Source organism: Sarcophilus harrisii, chromosome 3 (assembly GCF_902635505.1).
Source record: "Sarcophilus harrisii chromosome 3, mSarHar1.11, whole genome shotgun sequence".
Taxonomy (NCBI): domain Eukaryota; kingdom Metazoa; phylum Chordata; class Mammalia; order Dasyuromorphia; family Dasyuridae; genus Sarcophilus; species Sarcophilus harrisii.
Window position 1 is genome coordinate 441182063 of NC_045428.1, and position 24974 is coordinate 441207036.

The 24974-nt window shown below is 32.7% G+C and overlaps 1 protein-coding gene across 1 annotated transcript in view; it reads left to right on the forward strand.

Moving 5' to 3' along the window:
• Positions 1-24974, forward strand: part of MIPEP (mitochondrial intermediate peptidase) — a 159565-nt gene that overhangs the window by 69153 nt on the left and 65438 nt on the right. The window contains exons 15-16 of the mRNA XM_003764462.3: positions 14295-14369; positions 18063-18182. Of these exons, the coding sequence (XP_003764510.3) occupies positions 14295-14369; positions 18063-18182 (195 nt within the window). The remainder of the gene's footprint in view (positions 1-14294; positions 14370-18062; positions 18183-24974) is intronic.

The window sequence follows — 24974 nt, forward strand, 5'->3', positions numbered from 1 at the left end:
TCCAAGGGGAAATTGTTTATTTATTTTTTTATTTAGAATTTTTTTCACTTAATAGTATTGTATTTTTTTCCAATTACATGTAAAGGCAGTTTTCAATATTCACTTCTATAAGATTTTGAGTTCCAAATTTTTTTTTTACCTTCTTCCCCTCTCCTCCTTCCCTAAGATATCAAGCAATCGAATATAGACTATATATATGTGTACAATCATTTTATTTTATTTTTCCAAATATATGCAAAAATAGTTTTCAACATTCACCTTTGTAAAACCTTGTTTTCCAAATTTTTCTTCCCTCCTCCTTCCCTTCCCCAAGATAGTAAGCAATCCAATATACGTTAAACATGTACAATTCTTCTAAACATATCTTCATATTCATCACACTGCACAAGAAAAATTAGATAGAAAGGGAAAAAATATTTGAGAAAGAAAAACAAAACTAGCAAACAAATAATAGGAATATGGGGGAGGAAAATACTATGCTTTGATCCACATTCAGTTTCCATAGTTCTCTCTCTGGATACTGATGGCACTTTCTATCACAAGTCTATTGGAATTTTGATATCATCACATTGTTCAGAAGAGCCAAGTCCATCACAGTTCATCATCACATAATCTTGTTGTTACTGTATGTAGTCATTTTAAGTATATTTTTATATTAGTCATGTTGTGAAAGAAAAATCAAAACAAAAGGGAAAAAGAAAAAACAAAATAAAAAAGGTGAAAATGGTATGCTTTGGCCCCCATTCAGTCTCCATAGTTCTCTCTGGATGCAGAGAATTGGCAGAAAACTGTTTATTTTTGTGGACAAAAAAATTTGTGACATCTATTCTCAATAAGATCTCACAATGATTTTTTATTTAGCTTAATGATTTTTTTTTTTAATTTAGCATTTAAACAGTGTTGAAATTAAGTGGAGCCAATGGAGTTTCACAAGTTCACTAAGAACAAGTCATGTTTAACTATGATAATGTCTACCAATTTCTTAGAATAGATTAATCAAATAGACATGGTGATTCTTACTAGCAATATTTTACTGAATTTTCTTGTGGATGGTTAAGTTTGAACCAGATTATTTTGTATTAGGTAGAGTCACAGTGGATGAACAGCCATGTAAAAAAGTGGTGTTTCATGAATCATAATCAGCCTAGATGTTGATATCATGGAAAGTCACAGAGCACTTGGCCTTGTTTCATTCAGCAGTTTTTCAGTGATTTCCATGGAGATATAGAAAGTATGTTTATCACTTTAATAGTTAATTCAAAACTAGAAACAGTAACTACTACTGTAGATGAATCAAAATTCAGTCATACTGACATGTTTGCAACTAAAAAATTAAATTTTATACCATTAAATGCAAAGCCTTGCATTTAGATAAAAGAAAAATCAACTGCATGATTGTAAGTCAGCAAAACAAATCTAAAGATTTTAGTGAACTATAAGCTTTATTAAAATTTATTAAAAGTAGCTATTTAATCTGAGGAGTATATTAAGTATATTAAGAAGGCTTATTCTTAAGACTATATTCTTAGAAAGATGATATCCAGATAATGGAAAATAATAGTTCAACTGTAGTTTGTACTACTCCAACTATATCCTTGGGTATTCTGTTCACTCTTGTGTTTTAAGAGAAATATTATTAAATTCTACTAAAGCCTTTATTTCAACTCATTTTGTAATCACAAAGTTACTTTGAGTTCACAGAAGGCTTTAAATTCAAGTCTATTGTAGACTGTATCTATTATTTGTGTACTGACCTAAGTTCAGAGAGTTTATTAATGAATTCACCATAGAGTGATAAATAATTTGTTCCCACTAACTCTTGAAGACCATTTACTAACTTCTAGATAAGTTGTAATCTGTTTTTGTGAATGCAGTGGCCACACTGATAAAATTACAGAACCTTTGAAATAATGGGTAAGCTAGATAATATCCAGAAGAGATGCTAAGATAATTAATAGCCTAGAAATGTTGTAATATAGAAATGAAAAAAGAAACTGGATTCATTTTGACTGAAAAAGAAAATATTAAGATATTATAGCTCTTTTGAAATATTTGAAGACAATATTATGTGGAAGGACCAAAGAGTAGAAATATAATCAGATTTTGGTTCAGCAAGAGAAAAAAAAAACAGAAATGATTAGAGTTGTTCTATAGTGAAATGAGCCTTTAGCACAGATTGTAAGCTTTCCATCATTGGAAATTTTCAGTCAGAAGTAATATCTGTCAGGGACATTATAGAACATATTTCTGTATTGCAAGAGTTTAGATTAAATGACTTTTTCAATTGGATGGGAACAGTGCATATGATTCTTTTTTCTTTTATATCTTCCTACAATGCCTGACAGTGCTTTGAAAATATATATATATATATATATATATAATTATTATTATCATTGGGGTTAAGTGACTTGCCTGGGGTCAAATAGGTAATAAGTGTTAATTAAGTGTCTGAGGCCAGATTTGAATTCAGGACCTCTTGACTTCAGAACTGGTGCTCTATCTACTGTTCCATCTAGCTGCCCCTGACTATTATTATTATTAATTAATTGAACATGTGGCTTTATGCTATTTATCTTTTAAATCTGTGAACCCTAGATCATGTCCTGACTATAAAGCCACACTATAAGTAAACTGTCATGAGGAAGAGCTTATCATTCTTAAATGTTTCAACACATTGAGAGTTGAGAAACAATTCAACCTTGTCTTATGTTTTTAATCTTTTTGTGTGTATCATGGATCCCTTTACTATTGGTAAAGCTATGGGACCCTTTTCAGAATAATGTATTTAAATTATAAAATAAATGCACATTACAGAGGGAACCAAATATAGTGATAAACGTTATCAGATATTTAAAGAGCTTATGTCAAGCTAAGAAGTCCTGGTTTGGATAAAGGAACTTAATCTCTTACTAACAAAAAGAATAATAATATGACTATCTGCACGTTGCAAATGTTATTATTTATTATAATAAATACTTAAAGAGTTGTGAAAAACACATCAAATTACCAGTGCAGTATTGATTTTTCAAATATTGTTCCTTATTGTTCCTTAAGTTCTGAATGTCATAGTATATATTCTTTCAGGCCAATTTTCTATGTTTCTGAAGAAATTTATTTACATTTTGACAGATATTTTAGAATATTGAAATTTTGAATTAAAATTTTTATGTTTTTACTAATGAATTTTTCTCTACTACTATTTTATTAGGATCTGATTTTCTGCCCTTGGATTGTGAAATATAAGAAAGTTCTTTCTTGTGCTTTTATTGTTAAAGTTTTCTATCTTGTATCTTGCCAAAAGATTTGGTTTCTGCCTTAGGTTTGTGAAATTAGGCCTAAGGTTTATATTTCTTATTAAGTTTAAATAACTTCAAGGTTACTTATATACTTGTTATGATTTTTTTCCTGTCAGTCTCTTTGAGAGGTTATGGATAGAAATTGAAGATAAAACTTGTGTTATGACTAAAATCAAATAAGTTTGGACATGTTAGTATAATTTTAGTAAATTTATCATACTGTAATTTTTAATACTTTTCTATTGTGAGAATGTTTACTGGCAGCCTGTGTTAGGTGAAAATAGTAAAAGTTATTAGGTATTTTATCACATGCATTGAAATATTTTCTAATTTAAGAAAAAATACATACCATCATCTGGATTTATTCTTGGTTATGAGTACTTCACCGAGACATTTCTGGGGTGATCCCACTATACCTTAGTACTTCTAAAGTTCCTTTCATCTGAGGATCTCAAAATATTCAATTTCTTAATCTATAAAAGGTCCTTGAGAAATAGGTATGTGTCAAGTAGTGTTGTGTTCATTTTGCAGATTGAGATACTGAGGCGATAACTCTGCTCAGCCAAATAAAACCATTGTGGCTTGGCAAAATTAATTATTTTAGTTTTGTTGATGATATGCCTGAATCACTGGCCAAGACAAACCAAACTGATTGATTTTCTCACTCTGCAATTCAATTGTTTTTTTCCCCTTGTGGGCATTTGCACTCACATGTATGCTAGTGTAGAAGTCAGGTTAAACAGCAGGGCTACTGACTTCCAATTCAGGCTCCATTCCTTTGGAATCTTTTACTTCATGCCCTTGCAGTGTTTTCTTATTTGTATTTGACTATGTCCCAACAAGTCTTACCTTACCTCCAACATGTTCCTTGGGAATGTCTGTGGTTGGAGTTCTTGGCTTTAGGAGGACTTGGAGAACTACCATATTTGACATTTCTACCAGAGAATTTTTTTTTTTAATTTTTATTTAATAGCCTTTTATTTACAGGTTATATGCATGGGTAACTTTACAGCATTAACAATTGCCAAACCTCTTGTTCCAATTTTTCACCTCTTACCCCCCCACCCCCTCCCCTAGATGGCAGGATGACCAGTAGATGTTAAATATATTAAAATATAAATTAGATACACAATAAGTATACATGACCAAAACGTTATTTTGCTGTACAAAAAGAATCAGACTCTGAAATATTGTACAATTAGCTTGTGAAGGAAATCAAAAATGCAGGTGTGCATAAATATAGGGATTGGGAATTCAATGTAATGGTTTTTAGTCATCTCCCAGAGTTCTTTCTCTGGGCGTAGCTGGTTCAGTTCATTACTGCTCCATTGGAAATGATTTGGTTGATCTCATTGCTGAGGATGGCCATGTCCATCAGAACTGGTCATCATGTAGTATTGTTGTTGAAGTATATAATGATCTCCTGGTCCTGCTCATTTCACTCAGCATCAGTTCGTGTAAGTCTCTGCAGGCTTTTCTGAAATCATCCTGTTGGTCATTTCTTACAGAACAGTAATATTCCATAATATTCATATACTACAATTTATTCAGCCATTCTCCAACTGAAGGGCATCCACTCATTTTCCAGTTTCTAGCCACTACAAAGAGGGCTGCCACAAACATTCGTGCACATACAGGTCCCTTTCCCTTCTTTATAATCAGAGAATTTCTTAATGTTCAATGTATTGATGACCTTTTAAATATCTAATGACTTTAATAGTCTTCAGAAAATACTCTTTAAGAATTTAATGCCAAATGTCCAACACTTTTGGATTAGATGATTGAAATTCTAAAAGGATAGCTATGGTTATCAAATTTACCTTTAGCTTGTAAGTTAACATTTGGTTAGTCCAAGTAGATTTTGCATTGGTTTTGGAAAATGAAAATTTGCTAAAGTGTTTGCTTCCTTTCACTTCAGTCATTTGTCATACAACCTTTCAGTGGAGAAAGCTCTCTTCTTTCCTATTTTTTTGTGTTTTGCAGGAATAAACAAGTTGTTCTTGTTACTGTCCATTGCATATAATTATCCTAGAAAAAGATAAGTTTAAAAAACATAGCTTCTTTTCTTTAGAAAATTAAATGGGATATATCAAAAGCTGTGACTTATTTTCCTACAACTTGTAGATGAAAAAATACTGTTTTGGCAGAACAGCGATTAAATTCTGTACTTTCAAATTTTCAGTTATAACTGGGAATGCTTTGAGTTAGGGAGACAGACTGAGTAAATAGAAACTTATACAGATGATTGCCTCTCAGTTTGTGAGTGATCAGAATAGAGACATTCATGGATTCATTTAGTTACTGGCAGCAAATCACTATAGTTTTTCAGTCATGGTTTACTCAGTTAGATAAAAATGAGAATGATACTACTTTCAAACCTTTGCCTTCTAGACCATTCTGATTATGTTTATACAAAACTTTGGGCTTCTTACGGTTGGGTGCTTTGGAAAATTAGTCAATCAATAGCATTTATTCAGTTCCTACTCTGGACCATGCTTTATCTTAGATGTTTGAAATGGAGAAAAAAAGGGTATTATTTATTATTATTATTATTTTTTATTATTACTACTGTTGGGGCAAAACAGATCCACTTTTACATCCTCAAATGCTTACAATCCCAAATGCTTATTGGACATCTTGAACTGGATATCCTGTAGACATCTTAAACTCAAAATGTTCATAACTGAATTTATCTTTTCCCCTAAATCCTTCCCTCATTCTTTCTTCCCTATTATTATTAAGGACACCATCATTCTCTCCCTCACCCAGGTTTACATCCTATGTTTGATCCTCATTTTTTCTCACTCCATAGGTAAATTCCTACAAACTTTAGGAATTCACAAAGAGGAAGAGAGATCCCCATGGTTTTGAAAAGGACATTTGTACAAATGATAAACCTAAAAAAGTTCTTTTCATGTGACTGCTTCAAGTCACAGAATTTAAACTTGGAGTAATAAGTATATTGATAAATGAATTTGTGAAATGAATTAGTAACATTGTCCATGATGGAATAAAGTTGGTAAAAAAAAAAAAAAAAGTACAGTTATTAATAAGACTGTGCTCAGGTAGCCTCAGGTAGCTTGATTCCTCTTCTTCTCCCCTTCCCCTACCTTTTGGACACTCTTAATCATTCAGAATAGTAGAAATTATATTGATTAGATAAATTCAAGAAAGCGCAAATTATATACCAAAACATAGAATTAAGAATCACATCTAAAGGAGGTTGGAAAAACTTTTGTAGAAGGTGGGATTTTAGTTGAAACTTGAAGGAAGACAGGGAATCTAGGCAACAGATAAGGAGACTATTCCAAGCATGAAGGATGTTATTTTAGGACTATATTGATTTTTTTAGAATTTCATTTATGGGTGCAAACGTTTTCCCTTAATATTATTTTTATCCTTCCTTTTCTTATTGCTGATGCATAATCCTCTGTGGTTTTGACTGGAATTTCTTGGAATGTTATTTTTCTTCCTGGTTGCTCATAACATTTTATTCTTGATGTGGCAGCTTTGTTGCTTGACAGTCACATTTCTGGATTAATTAGATCTTTGATTTCTTTCTGTTTTTGACTTATGCATTCCAATAATTTTTCTTCATTTCAAGTTTTTTCATAATGTCCTTCTGGGAGATTAGTGATTTTTGCTTTAACTTTTTGAGCTCTATCTTCTATAGCTATCATTTCAAATAATAGATGTTGTTTGGTTTTCAGGATTGGATTTTGTGCTGGTGTTTCTTATAGTAACATTGAATTTTTAAGTTTCATTTTTGGGGGAGTGTTTACTATTTCACTAAGATTTTCTGCTTTTCCAAACTCCAGATTTTCTTTTGAATTTTTTCTTTAACTCCATTTTACTTCATACCTTTTTCTTCCTTTCTATTAGGCCTTCCAACTACTCTAGTCATTCTATTTTCTCAATTCTTAATTAAAATAACTTAAGAATTCTCTTGGTTTTGAGTTTTAACCAGGAATTCCTTCACATCATAATGTTAATTTATTTATTAGGTTTTCTTTGTTTGATCATTACTTTATTCTATTTTTTCTTTTAAGGGCTTGCTTTTAGAATTTCTTTGGGTTTTGCTTCTTGTTTTTTTTTTTTTTTTTAATTTTAGTTTATTTAGTGCAATTCTAGCTATTTTGGTATGTTGAAGGACAACTAGGCTTATATATAACCTATCGTTCTCTTTTCTCACAGCTTTAAGAAAAATCACCTCTTAGCAATTACCCACTAACTTCAGTTCATTGAAGATGACTATGTATAGTCATTATTCTTCTCATATACAGGCAGTAGCTCTGGGAGCATCCATTCAAGGGATTGGCTAAGTCAAGGAGATTCACTTAGTTGGAAGCATCTAATCTGGAAAAAGAGTTAGAAGTCTAAATAGCTGAAAGTGAATGCCTCAGAATAACCTGGAGGTGTGTTGTGGGTATATATCTAGGTAGGCAGGTGGTTGGTGATTGATGTCTGGAAAGTCAGGCCACTTGTATTTGAGACCCAGCCATATAGAGGACTAGGACTTGAGAAACGGAACTTTAGTGCCTGGAAAGTTCTGCAATGGGAGCAAAAATAAGGCAGCACTAGGTACCAAGAGGATCAATGTAAATAGTAATTGGAAGCCAGGCATACATGGTCAGATAGGACAGAATAGAGAAGAAAAAAAAAAAAAACTCAATTTCCTGCAGTAACATTGGGGCACTGTATTTAGGGGAATCTTCTGTTTTCTCTGCCTGCGATCAGAGATTCCAAAGCTTAGGCAGGACAAAATTTGTTAGTGGGCATAAGTGATCCCAATTAAGGTTACTGGTGGTATTCAAGGATAGGAGCCATGTTGATCATCAAAGTAGCACTTGATATTTTTTAATAAGGTTTTTAATGATATCTTATCAGTGACTCAAAGATAAATGGATTGTTAGGTAATTTATCCCAAACCTTTTTTTTTCCCTTTGCTTTTTAACCTCAGATAATATCAAGTGATATTATTTATGTTAGATTTGGAATGTGAAGAATTATAGTATGACATAATCTTTTTATTTCATTTTATTCATTAAAGCACCATCAAAAGGTATCAAGATCAGGACCAGTCTTGTCTAGATAGGAAACTCCAGATGAAAGACTCAGTTTTTGATGACCAATGCTTCTTAAAGAATGAAACCATTTTCTAGAAGTGAGTGAATTGTCAAGCTTTATGAAATATCACAGGCATAGAAAAACATGTTCATTTTATTCAGCTTGTATTGAAGTACTATAGATAGTTTCTCAAACTCCTTTCCATGGAACTCCCATATTCTCCACAATGTGAGAGGAATATAGCTTCTATGAAAACATTTTTATGCTAGCCATATTTTCCCCTCTATAGTATTAGATATGAAAAATATATACATCAGCAACATTTACATGCAACAATTTTCAGTATGAAAATAGCTTAATTTTCTGAATTTTGCTCTAAAATTTCTTCGATACACTTTTATTCCAAATATATTCCATATTCTTTGACTATCTAGACTAGCTTTTATGGATAACTGTCAATATATTTCAAATCCCCATAATTTTCCATATCCACATAAGTTTGGGAAAGATTGTTTTAGATCTATGAGATAATTTTCATGATCATAATTCATCTTTTTCTAAAATAGTGTGACTTAGGACATAAACATCTTGAGGGATTAAAGGTATTGTATTGTTTGGAATCTTGTCATCCCTTTAGAATGTCACAAAGTATAAGAAGCCACTCTTAAGAAGGTATTTTTACATTTTTGTGGATTGGTATACAGCAGAACTGGGGAATCATTTTTTCTGCCATGGGCCATTTGGATATTTATTACATCATTTGTGGGCCATACAGAATTATCAACATATGGAACTCAAGTAGTGGGAGATTATTGTACCTAGTATTCAACTGCACTTGCCTTAGCAAATGATTTTGTTGGCCTTAATATGGCATTCCCCATCCCTGGTATACAGGATACTATATTAAGTGGCATAATGAGAAAAATATCCTTCCATGAGCTCTATTTTCTAAACATGTAGAAAAATACATATAGATAACAGAATGGTATAATAAAACCTGAGTGAATAGTATGTATAGTGTAAACATGTCCAAAGTGCCTGTTAATAGAAAGTAATAATTCATGAAGAATAAGGTATATGCCTTCCATATTCAGATGGTGTGTAATGACAATTTAAGCTATCAGCTTTCTTATCTTTTATAATAAGATTTTGTAGTGAATGTTGGACGTTCAAATGTATTTCAGTTATAGGAACTGTTTTGGTCATTGGGGATTACAATCATGACAGCATGTTCAGCTTAAAAAGACTTTAGACTAAACTCTTTCATATTGCACATGAATAAATGACTTGTTTATAGTCATATAGCTTGTAAATAGCAAATCCCAGAGTAGATAGAACTAATGTTTTGACTCAATGTCCTTTATTATTTCCACCACATTATACTGTTTTAAGATGCATATGGACTGCTATGCTGTTTTGAGGAAGTATCAGATTTTTCTAACTCTTAAATAACTTGTTGTAAGACTACTTTTGGTGCCATAGAATTTATATTACTTAAAAAGATTTTTTTTTTTTGTAAATGAGAAAGTAGCCCGACTATTTAAAAACAATTGATATAGCAATAGAAAAATCATTACTGAGGCAGAAATTTGGAAATCATTGGATAGTAGCCTTCCCTACCTTAGTGTAGGTAGATTGACTGAAGTAGAATCAAGTGTGGGGCAGCTAGGTGACACAGTGGATAAAGTGCTGAGTCAGGAGTCAAGAAGATATCTTGAATTCAAATCCAGCCTCAGACACTTACTAGCTGTGTGATCCTGCTCTTGTTACATAATCCTGTTTGTTTCTGTTTCCTTATCTATAAAATAAGCTGGAAAAGGATATGACAAATCAATCCAGTATCTTTCCCAAGAAAGCCCCAATGGGGTCATGAAGAATCAGATATAACTTAAATGACACAACAACAAAATCAGATGTATTATGCAACTAAGCATTAAATGTTAAGTAGATAAGTGATACCACCTCAGAATACTTTTGCCAGGTATGTGAGACTATTATTATTAGTTTGGAGACAAGTTATTAGTTATTAGATCAATTAGAGTTTGGAGAGCCAAGGAAAAAGGTTGAGAAAATTTGCAGCATAACTATTGTATTATTTAGCATTTCATCACTCTCCTTCAAAATACAGCCTGCAAGTGATATGTTATATTAATGCTGGAATTTAGTAGCCAATGTTATGATCAGTCTTACCCATATTAAGCTAGGCCCCACAAACTATAGATGTTATTTTCCTTCCTTGCCAAAGAGGAGATCCATTTGAGTCAGAGATGTTCTTTCTCCTTTTCTTCCTAGTTGGATTCAATTGAATTAATTAATTAGGACGTGTTGGCTTATTTGAAGTTGACTACTTAATCTGTAGGACATGATGATAGTCTGGTGTGACTATTTCCCTTGTAAGAAAAGTAGGTGTTTAGGTATGCTGGGTACTACCTTAGAGATGAGTAGAGTACTGTTCTTGCCAGAATATTGTTACCTAAAGTAAAATTAGTTACACCTCATTTTTAATGACTGGTGTTTGATTTGCTCTTTTATAGTTGCTAACTATAGAGTAACCTAGATATCAGCTGTGCCTTGTATATGAACCTTGTTACTCATTGCCCCAAATCAGAATCAGCTACATTATTTACTCACTTTACTCACCTTTTTCTTGGCATGGATCATATGCTGCATGTAGATAGAACAACTTTTTTTTTTTGAAACTCATAACCTCAGGCTTTCCTTATCCTAACGTTTTTCTGTAACAGTTAAAACTCTTAATAATATTTATACTGTTATAGAAGCTATGCACATGTCTGTATCTGAAAGCTGTATTATATTAGTTTGCAATCACTTCAACACATTACAAAATATGTCTCAAGTTTAGGAGACTGTAATAAAAAACATCTGTGATATCCTGTAGACATTACTGCTTTTGATGTTATGGTAAGAACTGCATTATTTGGTTACCAAGGCTGATCAGCAAAACAGTATTTACAGAAGAATATGTTGACTGATAACTTTTTTTTCTTACTTGAAGATAAGTTTTAAATAGTAATATTCATGATTTAGTTTGCAAACATTTTCTTTTTTTTAAACCTCTATTAGATTACATGCAAATCAAAAAGAAAATAACAGTTTCTATAAATTTTGGGATGTAATTTGTGATTTTTGTTGTTGTTGTTGTTTTAAATAATAGAAGATGTTATCTACAGATTGAGAATAATACTGTTTTCCATTCCTGGAGTTAATGTACATTTCCTAATTCCAGTAAGCAATTTAAGAATTAAACTATTATAAAAATAGCATATTTTTTGTTTAACGTAAAAGATGCTCCCTTTCTACAATACAAAGGCACTTATCACCTTGCTTCTATGTACTGATATAATAATTTTTTAATTTGACATGTTCCACTTTACAGTGACCTCTTAGTTTTCAAAACCTTATTAGTTACTTCACTACTCATTTAATCCTTATTCCCTGCCTTATATTATTGAATAATTTTTCATTATATTTATAGGGTTTTCTATCCCAAAGTATTTAGTTTGTTAAAGGTTAGGGACAGATCATGTGTTATACTCCCTATAGTGCTCTTAAAATTTATCTATTAGCTGATTATAATTGTATTCCTACCCATTCTTTGTTTTTGTTTTTCTTTATATTGTTACCTTTGGATTAAGCATCAAAAAAAAATAAGAATTATACTATTATAGTTGTATCTTAACAATAATGCTTAACAGAGAATCCTGTAAAGATAGACTCTGATGTTTGTTGTTATTTTGTAACTTTGGGCTTTTGAAGGCAGATTTTTCAAAGGCACTGTTTTAAGCTGAGGTAGCTATCTCCATGTGGAAATAGATACATTGATTTTGAGTAATTGAATCCAATGGAAGAATATTTCTAAGGGATAACTAAGAGAAAAAGAATACTCAATCCATTGATTCCATCCATCAAGTTTTTACAATTAACATTACTCTTAACTAGTTAGCTAGCTTGACTATACCTTGATAACAAACTTGAGGAACATTATATACCAATATTGAAAGAGAGAGACATCTGAATGCCAATAATTGCTCCTACTTCTTCCTCTTTTCCCTCCTCTAAATTATAGCTCTTCTAATACTTGTTGATATGCATATTCCATTCTTAAGTGTTCTCCTAGCTGTATTCCCACTTACTTCGGTGACCTATAGTCCAAAGCTGTTTCACTTTGTCAGTGCTCTTAAAATGAGTGACCTATAACTGAAAACAGTCATACTGTAGATGTGGATCTGAGAAAAGGGAAGGACAGTCACTATACTCTTTTAGTGTAGACACTATTTCTGTTAAACCAACTTAAGATTGCATTCCTTTGTTGGCTACTATGTCTAAATTCAATTAAAGTTTTCAGATTTTCTTCACATAAAATATTATCTAACCATAATCCCTAATATATTTTTGCAATTATTTTTGAACTCAAATGTAGGGCTTTAATTTTGAAATTTAAATACTTTTTAATGATGATGTTAATTATTGTATTGATGACAAATTGCCATTATCAAAATAGCATTTTCTTATGAAACTTTTCCTTTTTTTCTTATGCATCCTTTTGATCAGTCTTTAAAAGTTAGTAAAGTGGGTATTCCTGGATTTGTGGCACCCGGTGCTGTGCCAAGAAATGTGGTTTCTGGTTTCTTCTAACAAATTGAAATGATACTGATGATATTCTTAGTTTTTTCCCTCCTATCCCTTTTCCTCTGCCTCACTTATATTTTACTCATTGCCATCATTTATGTTTTTCTTCAAGTTCTAGCATGTCTTCCTGTAATTTTTATTTAATACATCCTGTGAAAATATCAACAATTGACTTATCAATTCTGTTTATTTCTTATATTAAGCATGGTTGTACAAAATGATAGCTTTCTGTATTGGTAAAAATGATGTGAAATGTTAAATAAATGCCAAATAATTAACATCATTTAACCTAGAACCTTTCTTTGGAAGTTGTCAGTTGTGTATGATTCTTTATGATCCCATTTGGAGTTTTATTGGTAAAGATACTAGAGGGGTTTACCATTTCCTTTTCCAATTCATTTTATAAATGAAGAACTGAGATAAACAGGGTTAAGTTGCCTGGGGTCTTTCAGCTGGTAGGTTGGAGTTGAACTCAAGAAGATGAGTCTTATGACTGGTGCTCTAACCATTGTGCAACCTAACTGCTGTACTTTGGAAATGTCTTCAATCATGCCATCCTGTTAGCTGAATTATTTAAAAATTATAATTATTTTTAGGGTATAAAATTCCATTATGCATACTAGATAAGCAAAGTATACTTTCTCAAATCAATAATTAGTTTACTCTGATAAGGAATGTAATGTATATAACCAATTTTCAGCATAGAGAATAAATCTTCATTAGTCACAAGAAAGAGTCATAAAATATATTGGATCATAAATATGGTCCAGGATATGCACCAGTAAATAGTGCACTTCCATTCTTTGAGGCTGGAAAATAAGGGTTCATAACTATAGTTATCTGAGATTTCAACAATTCGGTCTCAAATGTGGCTGTCACTCCCAATTCTAAATTTACTTTCTTGCATTTTGACATTTTAGTCCTACCACTGTTGTATCTGTGTTCTTTAAAAAATGATGACACAGTGTTTAAATGGGATTCATAAATGACAAAGTAATAATTCCTTAATTATTTACCTTTGAGGTTGTAACTGGATTCTTAAAAAAGTGTACCTGAATGCATAAGCTTCCATTTAACAAATTTCCACATTTGAAAGTTAAAAAATGTTTTCAATCTTGTCATCTTGATACCTGAATTATTTAAAAGTCATAATTATTGTTAAAATTTAAAATTCATTATGCATTTTGTTTCATTTGATATATTTTTTAGATTCTGACTCCTGTAGTAAAATGAATGTGTTCTTCAACTATTTACTCAGTACTTATGGTATTTTTTCCCAAGGCACTGCCCAAAAATATGGTGTCTCGACTTTGTGAATCCAAAAAGATTTGTGCTGCAGCTGATATGCAACTTCAGGTATGTATTATGTACCTTTGTTCAATTTGTAGTCAGCAGTTATCGAAAATAAACATAAACCTTAGGTTCTTGCCAATGCCGCATGTTTATTAAAATAATAACACTTGAAATTATAAAGCATATTTCATCTGAATTTAATAAACCTTATAGAATTTGACTTGCTCAGTTCTTACAACATCCTTAGTAAAGAAATGACAAATAAAAGTATTCTCATTTTCAGACCGAAAAACCCAAGCATATAAAAGGCAAAACTCCTTTAAATCACCTATTTTTATCAGTGACAAAGGATAAAAGTCAAATCTTATTTATCTCCTCAATTATTTATCTATTTTATTCACTCAGGGGAAATTTGGAAAATTGAGTGAAATATGCTTATGATCTGTCCTGTTTTCATGAAACCAGATGTTTAAACAATTACAATTTGGAGTATTGATGGAGTTTCACTTTTTTTTTTTTTTCTGAGATAATTGGGGTTAAGTGACTTGCTCAGGGTCACACAGCTAGGAAGTATTAAGTGTCTGAGACCATATTTGAACTCAAGTCCTCCAGACTTCAGAGCTGGTGCTCTCTCCACTGCATCACCTAGCTGCTCCTGAAGTTTCACTTTTAATATAGAAGTTTCTTATCTAGGCAGAGCCTCTATGCCCTCAAAAGTTCCAACCAATGATCCATACATCTTTCTGTAGTTTCATGTTTTCTCCCCAAGACTAGTCCCTACAGCATAAAAACAGTATAAAGAAATGAACCTTATTTTTATTGCTTCTTAAATTTTATTTCAGAAATATAAATGTGTAAGATACATAAAAATAAAAATTTAACACCTTTTTCCTTTAGATTTTGCTTTTTGGGGATTGTTCCCTTTGACAGCCTGATGAACCCCATGGACTCCTTATCAAAATAATATTTTTAATTCATAAAATAAAATACATAAGTTATAAAGAAAATCAGTTAATATTGTAATATAGTTATCAAAATATTTTAAAAAACAAATTGATAGACTTCAGATTTAATAACTCCTAGTCTATATAACAAAAGCTATATAGCAATAGTTTAAGATTAAAAAATAAATTTTTAAGGATTTTTAAATAGCTTAAAAATAAAAAGTATTTTATGACTGATGAATCTGTCTTTGTCATTATCCATCTGTGGGGATACTGTCTTTTCAAAGCCCATATTGTGGCTTTGAACAAATGTTTTAATATTTTCTTTTAAAAAGAAAAAACATCCTAAAAAATCTTTGCCAAATTCTTATGCCCAGCTTTAGTATTACACAACAGCAGTTTGTACATGGAGCCAAAACAAAGTTGGGAAAGAGAAGGCCTATTTCATATTTCTAAGGAATGAGTTACAAACAGATTAAACATTTTTTGAAATTGTTAACATGCTTTAAAAAAAAAAAAAAGTGCATTGTTTTAAAACGGTGTGTTACAAGTTTGTGATCCCAAAATAGAATTTAGCATTTCCCCTCCCAATGCAGGCTTTCTATGGTACCAAATACATAGTAAACTATTTAATATGCATGTCATACAAAATAATTTTCTAACAACTTGAAACATTAGTGTATCCAGTTCATCTTACAGGTTGAAACTCTATACCTTTTTTTCCCAATGTTTATATGCAACAGTATATAGAATATAGTCTTCCTTGAGATATGATGCAGTTTGCAGTTTAAAAATGTATATAATTGTTGCAATGAAAGATAATTTCTTTGTCCTAATCATTTTGTAAGTTGAAATGTTTGAGTCATTGTTATTTTTTTCAACCATGGTACAATTTCTATTATTCGTTTCCTTTCATTTGATGTGTTTTTTTAGTTTCTTATTCAAAAGTATAGGTTGGGGGCAGGTGGCACAGCGGATAGAGCACCAGCCCTAAAGTCAGGAGGACCTGAGTTCAAGTGTGACCTCAGATACTTAACACTTCTTAGCAGGGTCACAATCCTGGGCAAGTCACTTAACCCAGTTGCCTCAGGAAAAAAAAAGTATAGGTTGTCCATGTATTTGTATGGGAAGAGCTTTGAACTTGCATAATTAATTCGTTATTATATTTAGATCATATTTATATTTTGAATTTGTTGATTTACACCGGTCTATTGAAGATATTTTGGTAATAAAGTGATCTCACCGAAGTATTTTGTTTTCCTGGGGTCAGTAAGGTAGTTGTCCTTCCCCTCAAAGGCCTGTTACAAATTGTTAATTCCTCCTTTCGAAATGTTTGAGACAGGCACACACAAAGTACAGGCCATTATAATATATTGTATAGGAATTTGAGCTTTTAAATGAATTGTAGCTACTATATGGAATCTAGGACCAATTATAGCAGAATTGAATCATAGCTTCTCTGGGAAGATACATTCCCCAGGTTATAGCTGTTATCTAATCTGAAAACTTAACCTTATAAAAAAAGAAACAAGAATTGTAGTATTAAATGATTGTCTCAGTCCTACAGTTGTCCAAGATTTGAACCCAGGTTTCTGACTCAAGATCTGATGCTATTTCCATGTCATCCCATTATAAAAGAGAGAATCAAAAAGTTTGTATTGAACTGCAGATGTACAGTAGCCAAAGTCAATATTTATATTTAGGAAATGTCTACATTTTTGCTGTTGAATCTCAAAGTTAGTTTAGAGCTATAATCCTGTATCTATATCAAGCCAGAAGCTAGGAGTTACTTAGAATTTTTATTTTATCCAGGCTAATCCCTTTTTCTTTCAACTTGACAGCTGCACATTTTCTACAAATTCCAGATCTATCTTGGCTAGATAAAGGTCTCAAGCATATTTTTATAACTGAATTTTCTTTTAGAATATCAGATGGTCTCTTCAGCTTCCTTGACTAGTTAGTACTACTCTGAGGTTTATAAGATATTTTAGTAAAAAGTATAATCTCCTTTGTTCCAATTTTAAATTTGAAATGCAGTTTCAAAAAGCTCTGAAAACATCAATGTTAATTTTCTTGGGAATGTACTTGCCCTTTCTCTACTCTTTAATTATGTTTTAATTACATATATTCTCTCCTTGCTTCTATATTCAGAGGTGGTCATTTCCTTTCTGGCCATCCAATTAAGCCAGAATTCTCAGGCAAGTACCTGCTTCCCATCCAACCTTCTAATACTAAGGGTTATTTGCCTTTCTTTGCAATCTCTTCAACAACTATGTCACAATCCTTTGTAATATCTGAAGACCAAATATTAGATTGCAATTTCTCTTTCACCTCATTTATTAAATCTTTTGTCATCTCGGTACACAGATGCTGACCACATCCAAGTTGTCTCATATAAAAAGTTACTAGAATTCCAGGAAAATATTTTACAAGTTTTGTTATGTTCCATAAGTTCACAAGCTGTAGCTTTTTGTTTTCTCATGCTTTCAAAACTATTTGAATGTCAGCAAACATCCAATCTTGTGGTTAAAAACTTATTTTGACATATATTATATAAAAACCGATATTCATAAGATTCATGGTTTATAATGTACACAAATGCTAATCTTGAGAAGGTTGATGGTGCTACATTAATCATTAACATAGTACTTATATTTAGCATGAAAACATCTATGGATTTATATTTGTGTAGGTATTTTCAACTGTTATTTATCTTTTTAAAAAAAATTCTGCTGTGTTTTATAATTTGGTAAACCACATTTTAAATGTCAGAACTATATGCCAAAAGACAAATATATGTTTTTCTCTAAAGGTCTTCTATGCAACTTTGGATCAAATCTACCATGGAAAGCATCCCTTAAAGAGGTCAACCACAGACATTTTAAAGGAAACACAGGAGAAATTTTATGGGCTCCCATATGTACCAAACACTGTGAGTGCTGGACTTTAATATTACCCTATAAAAGTCTGAAATTCTCTTTTTTAGGACTTGATCAGAGTGGGTAGGCTGTCATCACCTTCTGCCTCACAAAATTTGAAATCCTTGGATTCTGGTGGGAATTTTCACAACTGAGGACACTTAATGAAAAATGTGTAGCTCATTTATAAAATTGACATCTTTAACATTTCAAAAACTTCATGGCAGTTCTAAAAAGTCTTTCCATTTCCTCTAGGAATATGTTTGCTTGACTTTTATGACTGTGACAGAAATTGATCACGAGTTAATTTATGTTTTTCCTTTCGGTTCCATTCATTTATTCATGTTAGGTAGCAAAGAAAGTAGTTCGTTACTGATGAAAAAATGAATGATCTAAATCCTAATTTTTGCTAGTATTTTTTTTTTTTTTTTACCTGTACCACCTAGCTCTGCTACTAATTATTTGTATGATTTTTGAGTGAGTTACATAACCTCCTGGAAGGGCTCACTTTTTTTATCTGTAAATTGTAGGGGTAGAACTAGATAATCTTTTCCATCTCTTTTAGGTCTTAGAGAATGTTTGGTGATATTGGAACAAGTTTACTAAGAGTGGTTTAGTAAGTTTAGCTAGGAAGTCATTGTAGTTGTATACAGTTTCTTAGATGAGTAGATTCTGTATTTGAAACATACCAGGAAATACTTTATATCTATTTTGATAACAAAAATATTGCATTTTTATTGCATTTCTTGTTAAAATTTTTGAATGGCTTTTCTCCCTCAAAAGCAGGCTTTTTAGTTATATTCTTTACTTATTTCTGACCTTTTCCCCCATATTGCTTTCTGATTTCTAGACCAAATGCTCTGAATATAGCATATTCAATTCTTGGTTTTCTGTATTGGGGTGGGGAATAATACTTTGTACAAATCAAGATGGTATATAATCCAGATGTTAGACTTTAAATTTGTAGTTTTCAAAATGAACGTGTCTATGTCTAATGTTCTCGGCATTCAGAAGACTTGAAACAAAATAATGAAGCTGTAAAGATCCAAATCAAGAGAATCTAAAAGGCTCTCATGTTCTCTTAAGGAATACCTGAGCTCAATGCACACACTCTCATTCTGTATTCATTCTTAACTAGCTTACCCCTTGCTGGGGAGAATGCATAGATTTTCAACAAACACTTCTCTCAGGGATGTCCTATTCTAAATCCTTTTTGCAGGTTGAATCTCACAGAGTATGCCTGTGCCTAATTCAAAGTACTTTATGTGTATGCGCTCTTAAAGCTATATAGCTCCTAAGTCCCCACCATATCATTTTTTTAAAGTGGTCAAATCAGCAAGCATTTATTAAGAGTCTGATCTATGCCAGAAACTGAGCCAAGCATTCAGGGCATTTTTTTTTTAAAGAGACAAAAACAGTTCCATGTTCTAAAGGAATTCACAATCTCATGGAAAGACAATATGCAAACAACTATATGCAAATAAAATAGATACAATAATTTGGAAATAATCTCAGTGAAAGATAGTAACATTAAAAAATGGGGAATGGTTTATTGCAGAAGATGAAATTATAACAAAAATTTGAAAGAAGCTAGGGGAAAGTGATAAGGGAAGGAATTCCAGGCCTGGGAATAGACAATGAAAATGCCCAGAACTGGAGATAAAATGTCTTGTGTGAGTAATAGCAAGGAGGACAGAGATTGCAGAGAAGTAACTTGTGGGAAGTAAGCTATAAGATGATTAAAAAGATAGGAAAAAGTCTAGTTATAAAGGACTCTAAAAGATGAACTAAGGATTTTATATTTCATCATGTAGGTGATTTGGAGCCAGTGGAATTTATTGAGTAGCATGTATAGATAGTGATGATAATACCCTGTATAGAAGCACATAATGGTGATACACAGGTATGTATATGAATGAAGGTATGAATGAGAGACAGACAGAGACAGAAAAAAAATAGAGAGAAGAAGGAAAGGAAGGGAAAAAAAGAGGAAGGAGGGGAGGGAGGAAAGGAGGAAAAAGGGAAGAGAGAGAGGTGGGGAAAGACCAAACCCAGGAATTAACTCTCATTGACCTTAAGTTCACTAAGCAACCCTCCCACACATCCAGGCAACTAGACATTACTAACAGACCCAAGGATATAACACAAGATTATATTAAAACTCATTTTTACACCTAGTTCCCTTCTCTTTTTCCAGTGCTGAAAAGACCCTGGTTGTAGAAGTTTTCTTAGGCTTTGATAGCTAGCTTGACCACAATCATTCAAGAGCAAAATCCAGTAGAAGATTGTATCCCAGAAGGACCAGGACTACAAAGCTCTGAACTTCCAGTGTCAGGGAACGCAGGCTCTGAACTGCAGGTACTGGATCAGAAAATTGAGGAAAAGAGGGAGTCAAACTGGTCACCAGGACAAGACCCAGTACATGTGGGCTTGCTGTGTAGTATTCCACCAATTCTGAGAATGGCACAGCACAGCTGGGGCCTGTTCTGATCACCCAGAAGTTTTTTGGGGTAGAAATTTAGGCTGGTGATCAGTGAATTGCCCAGTGAGGGTAGAGGCTGGTATTTAGCCTCCAAGGAAAACCACTGTGAAATGAATGATAAGAATATTAGTAAGGGATGGGGAATATGGCTCCAGATCTATGGGAAATGATCCAACACTCACCAAGGCAGAGAAATCTTTGTAATTTAATATCTTGGAACCATAATATGTTGCTTCTGAAAGAGAAAGAGAATTATGAAAGCAGAATTTATTTTTTGCACAGTAGAAATAATGAACAAAACAGAAAAAACTTGAATTTCTAATGACAAGCCTCACCAAAGAAACAAAAGAGGGAACAATAGATTAGAAATACAAATACACAAAAAAGAAAGACATCCTAATGGAATTGAAGCAGAAAAACAAGAACATTAGGAAAAAATGTTCACTATGCAAGCAAAACATATGAGTCTTTAAATATAAGATGCATAGAGACATGAACTTAAGAATCATAGGTGTCCCAGAAGAATATAACAGGGCAAAAACAAACCCTTTCACAGCATAATGAAAAAAAAAAAAAAATAGAAGATAATTCATGTTTTTATATTTAGAAGTTCTAGAAAATTTCCAATAGAAAGAACTCACAGGTTGCCTTAAAGGAAAAAAAAAGTTATAAACTTCAAGATAGATAGTTATTAAATAAAATAATTCAAATAATTTATTCTGATAAGCATTACCCTCTAGCTGCAGCCCCTAGTGAGCTACTCTTCAAATCTAAGTGCAACTATATTTGACAAAAGATGAGACTTCACTAACAAAGAAGAGTTCGAAATATTTTTATAAAGAAAATCAGAACTGAAGAGATTCTTTGCCTTTTGAACACCCCAAGTAACAGAAATGTAGGAAGAGTGAATAAATGCAGCAGACAAGGACAGTAATAGTGAAACAGAGGGCTCTTCTTTCCAAATGTGCACAAGGAGACAGGTGATGGAGGAAATCTGGCAGAGGTAACAATAAAGAGATGAACAAAGGGCATTATGGACAGAACCTGATGACATCTTACCTGCAGGTGAATACTTCTTTTGTGGAACTATATTACAACATGAGAGAATACACGAAAGGGGAGAGGGCAGCAGAGAGATAGAGTGCAGGGAGTGATGTGCCAGAGGCAAATCAAGGGCTAGCAATTAAGTGAAAGTGACCTTTGTTATCTCAAAAAGAGAATACTCCAAAAAAGAAATAGGCGAGAAAGGGGAAAGAGGAGGGAAGAAAGAAGGTTTTACTTGAGATAGAAGGGTTTCCACTTCTGAATATTCCTTGGGTGAAGGGACCCATACTAGATGAGGCTTAAGGGATTTGGTTCCTAAAAAGTCAGCTTATCCTGGGATGGGTAGAAATGGTACTGCTAGAGGCAGGTGACACCTTGAAAAGTTGGACTATTGACTCAGGGAGGAGATTTCTAGACAGATGCATAGTAAAAGATCAACAAGAAAGGGTACAGATGGAGTGCAGTAGAAATGTGCACTACTGGAGAGCAGTGTCCTCTCTGACACCTGCAGCAATTGGCATTGTTCTGAGAGTTAGGCACAATGAAAAAGGGGAGTCTATAAGATGTTTCCTACAAGTGGCAGAAAATGCCCAGAGTGCAAAGCCTAGCTTTGATTCTAAGAAGAATACAGAGAAAGAGAACAGATGAATATGGGGGTCATGAATCAGAAAATAAAGATCTAGCGTAAAGAGAAAAAGAAAATGAAGCAAGTAAAAGAAATCTTTTTTTTTTTGAAAGAGATACAAAAATTAAGTAAGTAACAAAAAACATCATTAAAGATTATTATTTTAATAAAAGAAGAAGTCAAACAGTGGCACAAAGGATTTAAGTAGTTAAAAATCAGTCATGAAGGTGGGATTTGTAAAAGCTTAATGAAGAAAGTAGAAGCTGATCAAAATCTCAGCAGAGGGGGGAGAGAGAGAGAGATACAAAGAGGGAAGAAAGAAACAGGGGGGAAAAAAAAGCCTTTCCAGGGATTCTAAATAACAAATTCAAATGCACATGAGCAGAAGAAAGGCAAGTAAATAGGGCAATGGATCTAGCTTTAGACCTGAAGTGTAGAAGACCTAGTTCAAATCCAACCTCAAATACTTACTAACTTTGTGATCATAGGCAAGTCACTTAAATCTGTGTCTCAGTTTTCATAATAATAGTACCTGTCTCCTAGGGTTATGAGGATCAAATAAAATAATATTTGTAAAGCTCTTTGCAAACCTTACAAGTGAATATATGAACTCAGTCCAATCTTACTGAAGTATAGAGTGCATGGAAAAGATTTTGTAATGTGAAATAAGACTGAAATCTAGGTTGGAGTCAGATTTTGGAGATTCTTGAATATCAGACCAAGATAGTTTATTTGATTTGCTGTAGTTAATAGAGTAACACTGAATATTTAAAGACATGGCATGGGTAGGCTTAGAAACATTATTTTGATAGCACTATGAAGACTGGGTTGTACAAGAGAGGCTAGAAAGCTGGTCAAGAGAAATTAATCCAGAGAAATTGGACTACCGTGACCATGCCTAGGATGAGCTAAGCCTCTGGGCTCTCCATTCCCTAGAAGCCATCTTTCCCCCTAGCTGTTTTCTTTCCTATTTTTCTTTCCTTCTTTCTCCACTCTTTACCATTCTTCTAGGAGTTCTATTAAGTGTTTATCAATAGACTATTCTATTATTCCATTTAGCATCCTTGTGACTTCACTAATCAAAATATCCTTCCCTGGATATCACTTTTCTTGTATTGTCTTTGTCATTAAGCTTCTAGAAGGGAAAAATTGTCTCTGCTTTTATATTCCAGTCCCTAGCATGCACTTAGAACAGTGCTTGGCTCTGTTGTTAACTGCCTAAAAATGGATTTAATTTGTCCATTCGTGCCTTCATATATTGAATTACACTGTTAGTAGCGAGAGTGGAAAGGAGAGGACAGATACAACATGTTGTAAAAGCAGACTCCACTAGGAGAAGCCATAAAACTCCAACATTTTGAACCTGGGTGACTGAGAAAATATTAGTGCCATTAGAAGTAAAAGGGAAATTAAGAAGAGATAGTGGTTTGTAAGGATAATTATGCATTTCCTTAAGTTTATTGAGTTTAAAGTATTAGGAAACACCAAGTTGTCTTTTCAGAGACCAGGTTTAGGATGAAGCTAGAGAGGCAGGATGACAATTGAATTATAGCTTCTTTACCAGCATTTTAGGTTATATGCTCTACCCCTCAACCACTTCCTTAAATTTCTCCATTTCCTGGGATACTCAGTATAGTGTTCCCAGTTCTCCTATAGTTTGTTAAGGAAAGTGATAGGAAACAGGATAAACTGTGACTTCTAGAAACATTTAGCCAACAACTGTAACTCCAAGCTTACTTCCTGACTAAAATAACTTCCTTCTCATTGAGAGAGAGAGAGAGAGAGAGAGAGAGAGAGAGTGTGTGTGTGTGTGTGTGTGTGTGTGTGTTTTACATAAGCTTTGAAGACATTTCTTTCCTAAGAGATTGCTTTCAGTCCTAAAATTCAAACTAAATTCTGCTGTCATATGTCTGTGTATTTAACTTAGAATGTCAACAAATTCCTCAACATTAGAGACCGTTCTTCTCTGGCTTCATTTAAAGTGTTTCGCATATACTAGTGCAACTTGAACTTTGGTCTATTTTCCTTTTTTTTCTTGCTGTATGATCAGAAATCCCAGAAAGGTGAAAACTTTTGTTTTCAGCGTCCCCTAGAGAAGATTTTACTTGAATTAAGTTGTAATTTATCTACATTTTTTATCATGTAGTAGACAGGTATGTGGAGCAGTGGCCAGAGTGCCAGAATTGGAGTCAGGAAGACTCATCTTCATGAGTTCAGATCTGACCTCAGACACTTACTATCTAGGTGACCCTGGGCAAGTCACTTAACCCTGCTTACCTCAGTATTCTTTTCCTAAAAAAAGAAATAGCAATCTATTCTGGTATCTTTGCCAAGAAAATCCCAAATAGTGTCACAGAGTCAGACATGACTGAGAAATGACCAAATAATCACAAGAACCAATTTTATTTTAGAAGCCCAGTTCTTTGTAAAATTCTCTGCTATGAAGACTAGAATCTCTTATTTCTATCTAAAACTTATAGAGAATTTATGTTGCATGGTTTTTTAAAATAAGAATTTATAAATTTTCAAATTGTATTTTACTTTTGCTATGCCATTTATTAGATAGCCATGACCATTATAAATATTTACATTAAGTATGAATAATGCATCTCTGAAATAATGTTGAAAGAGAATCCCTGAAAATCAGGTAAAGCT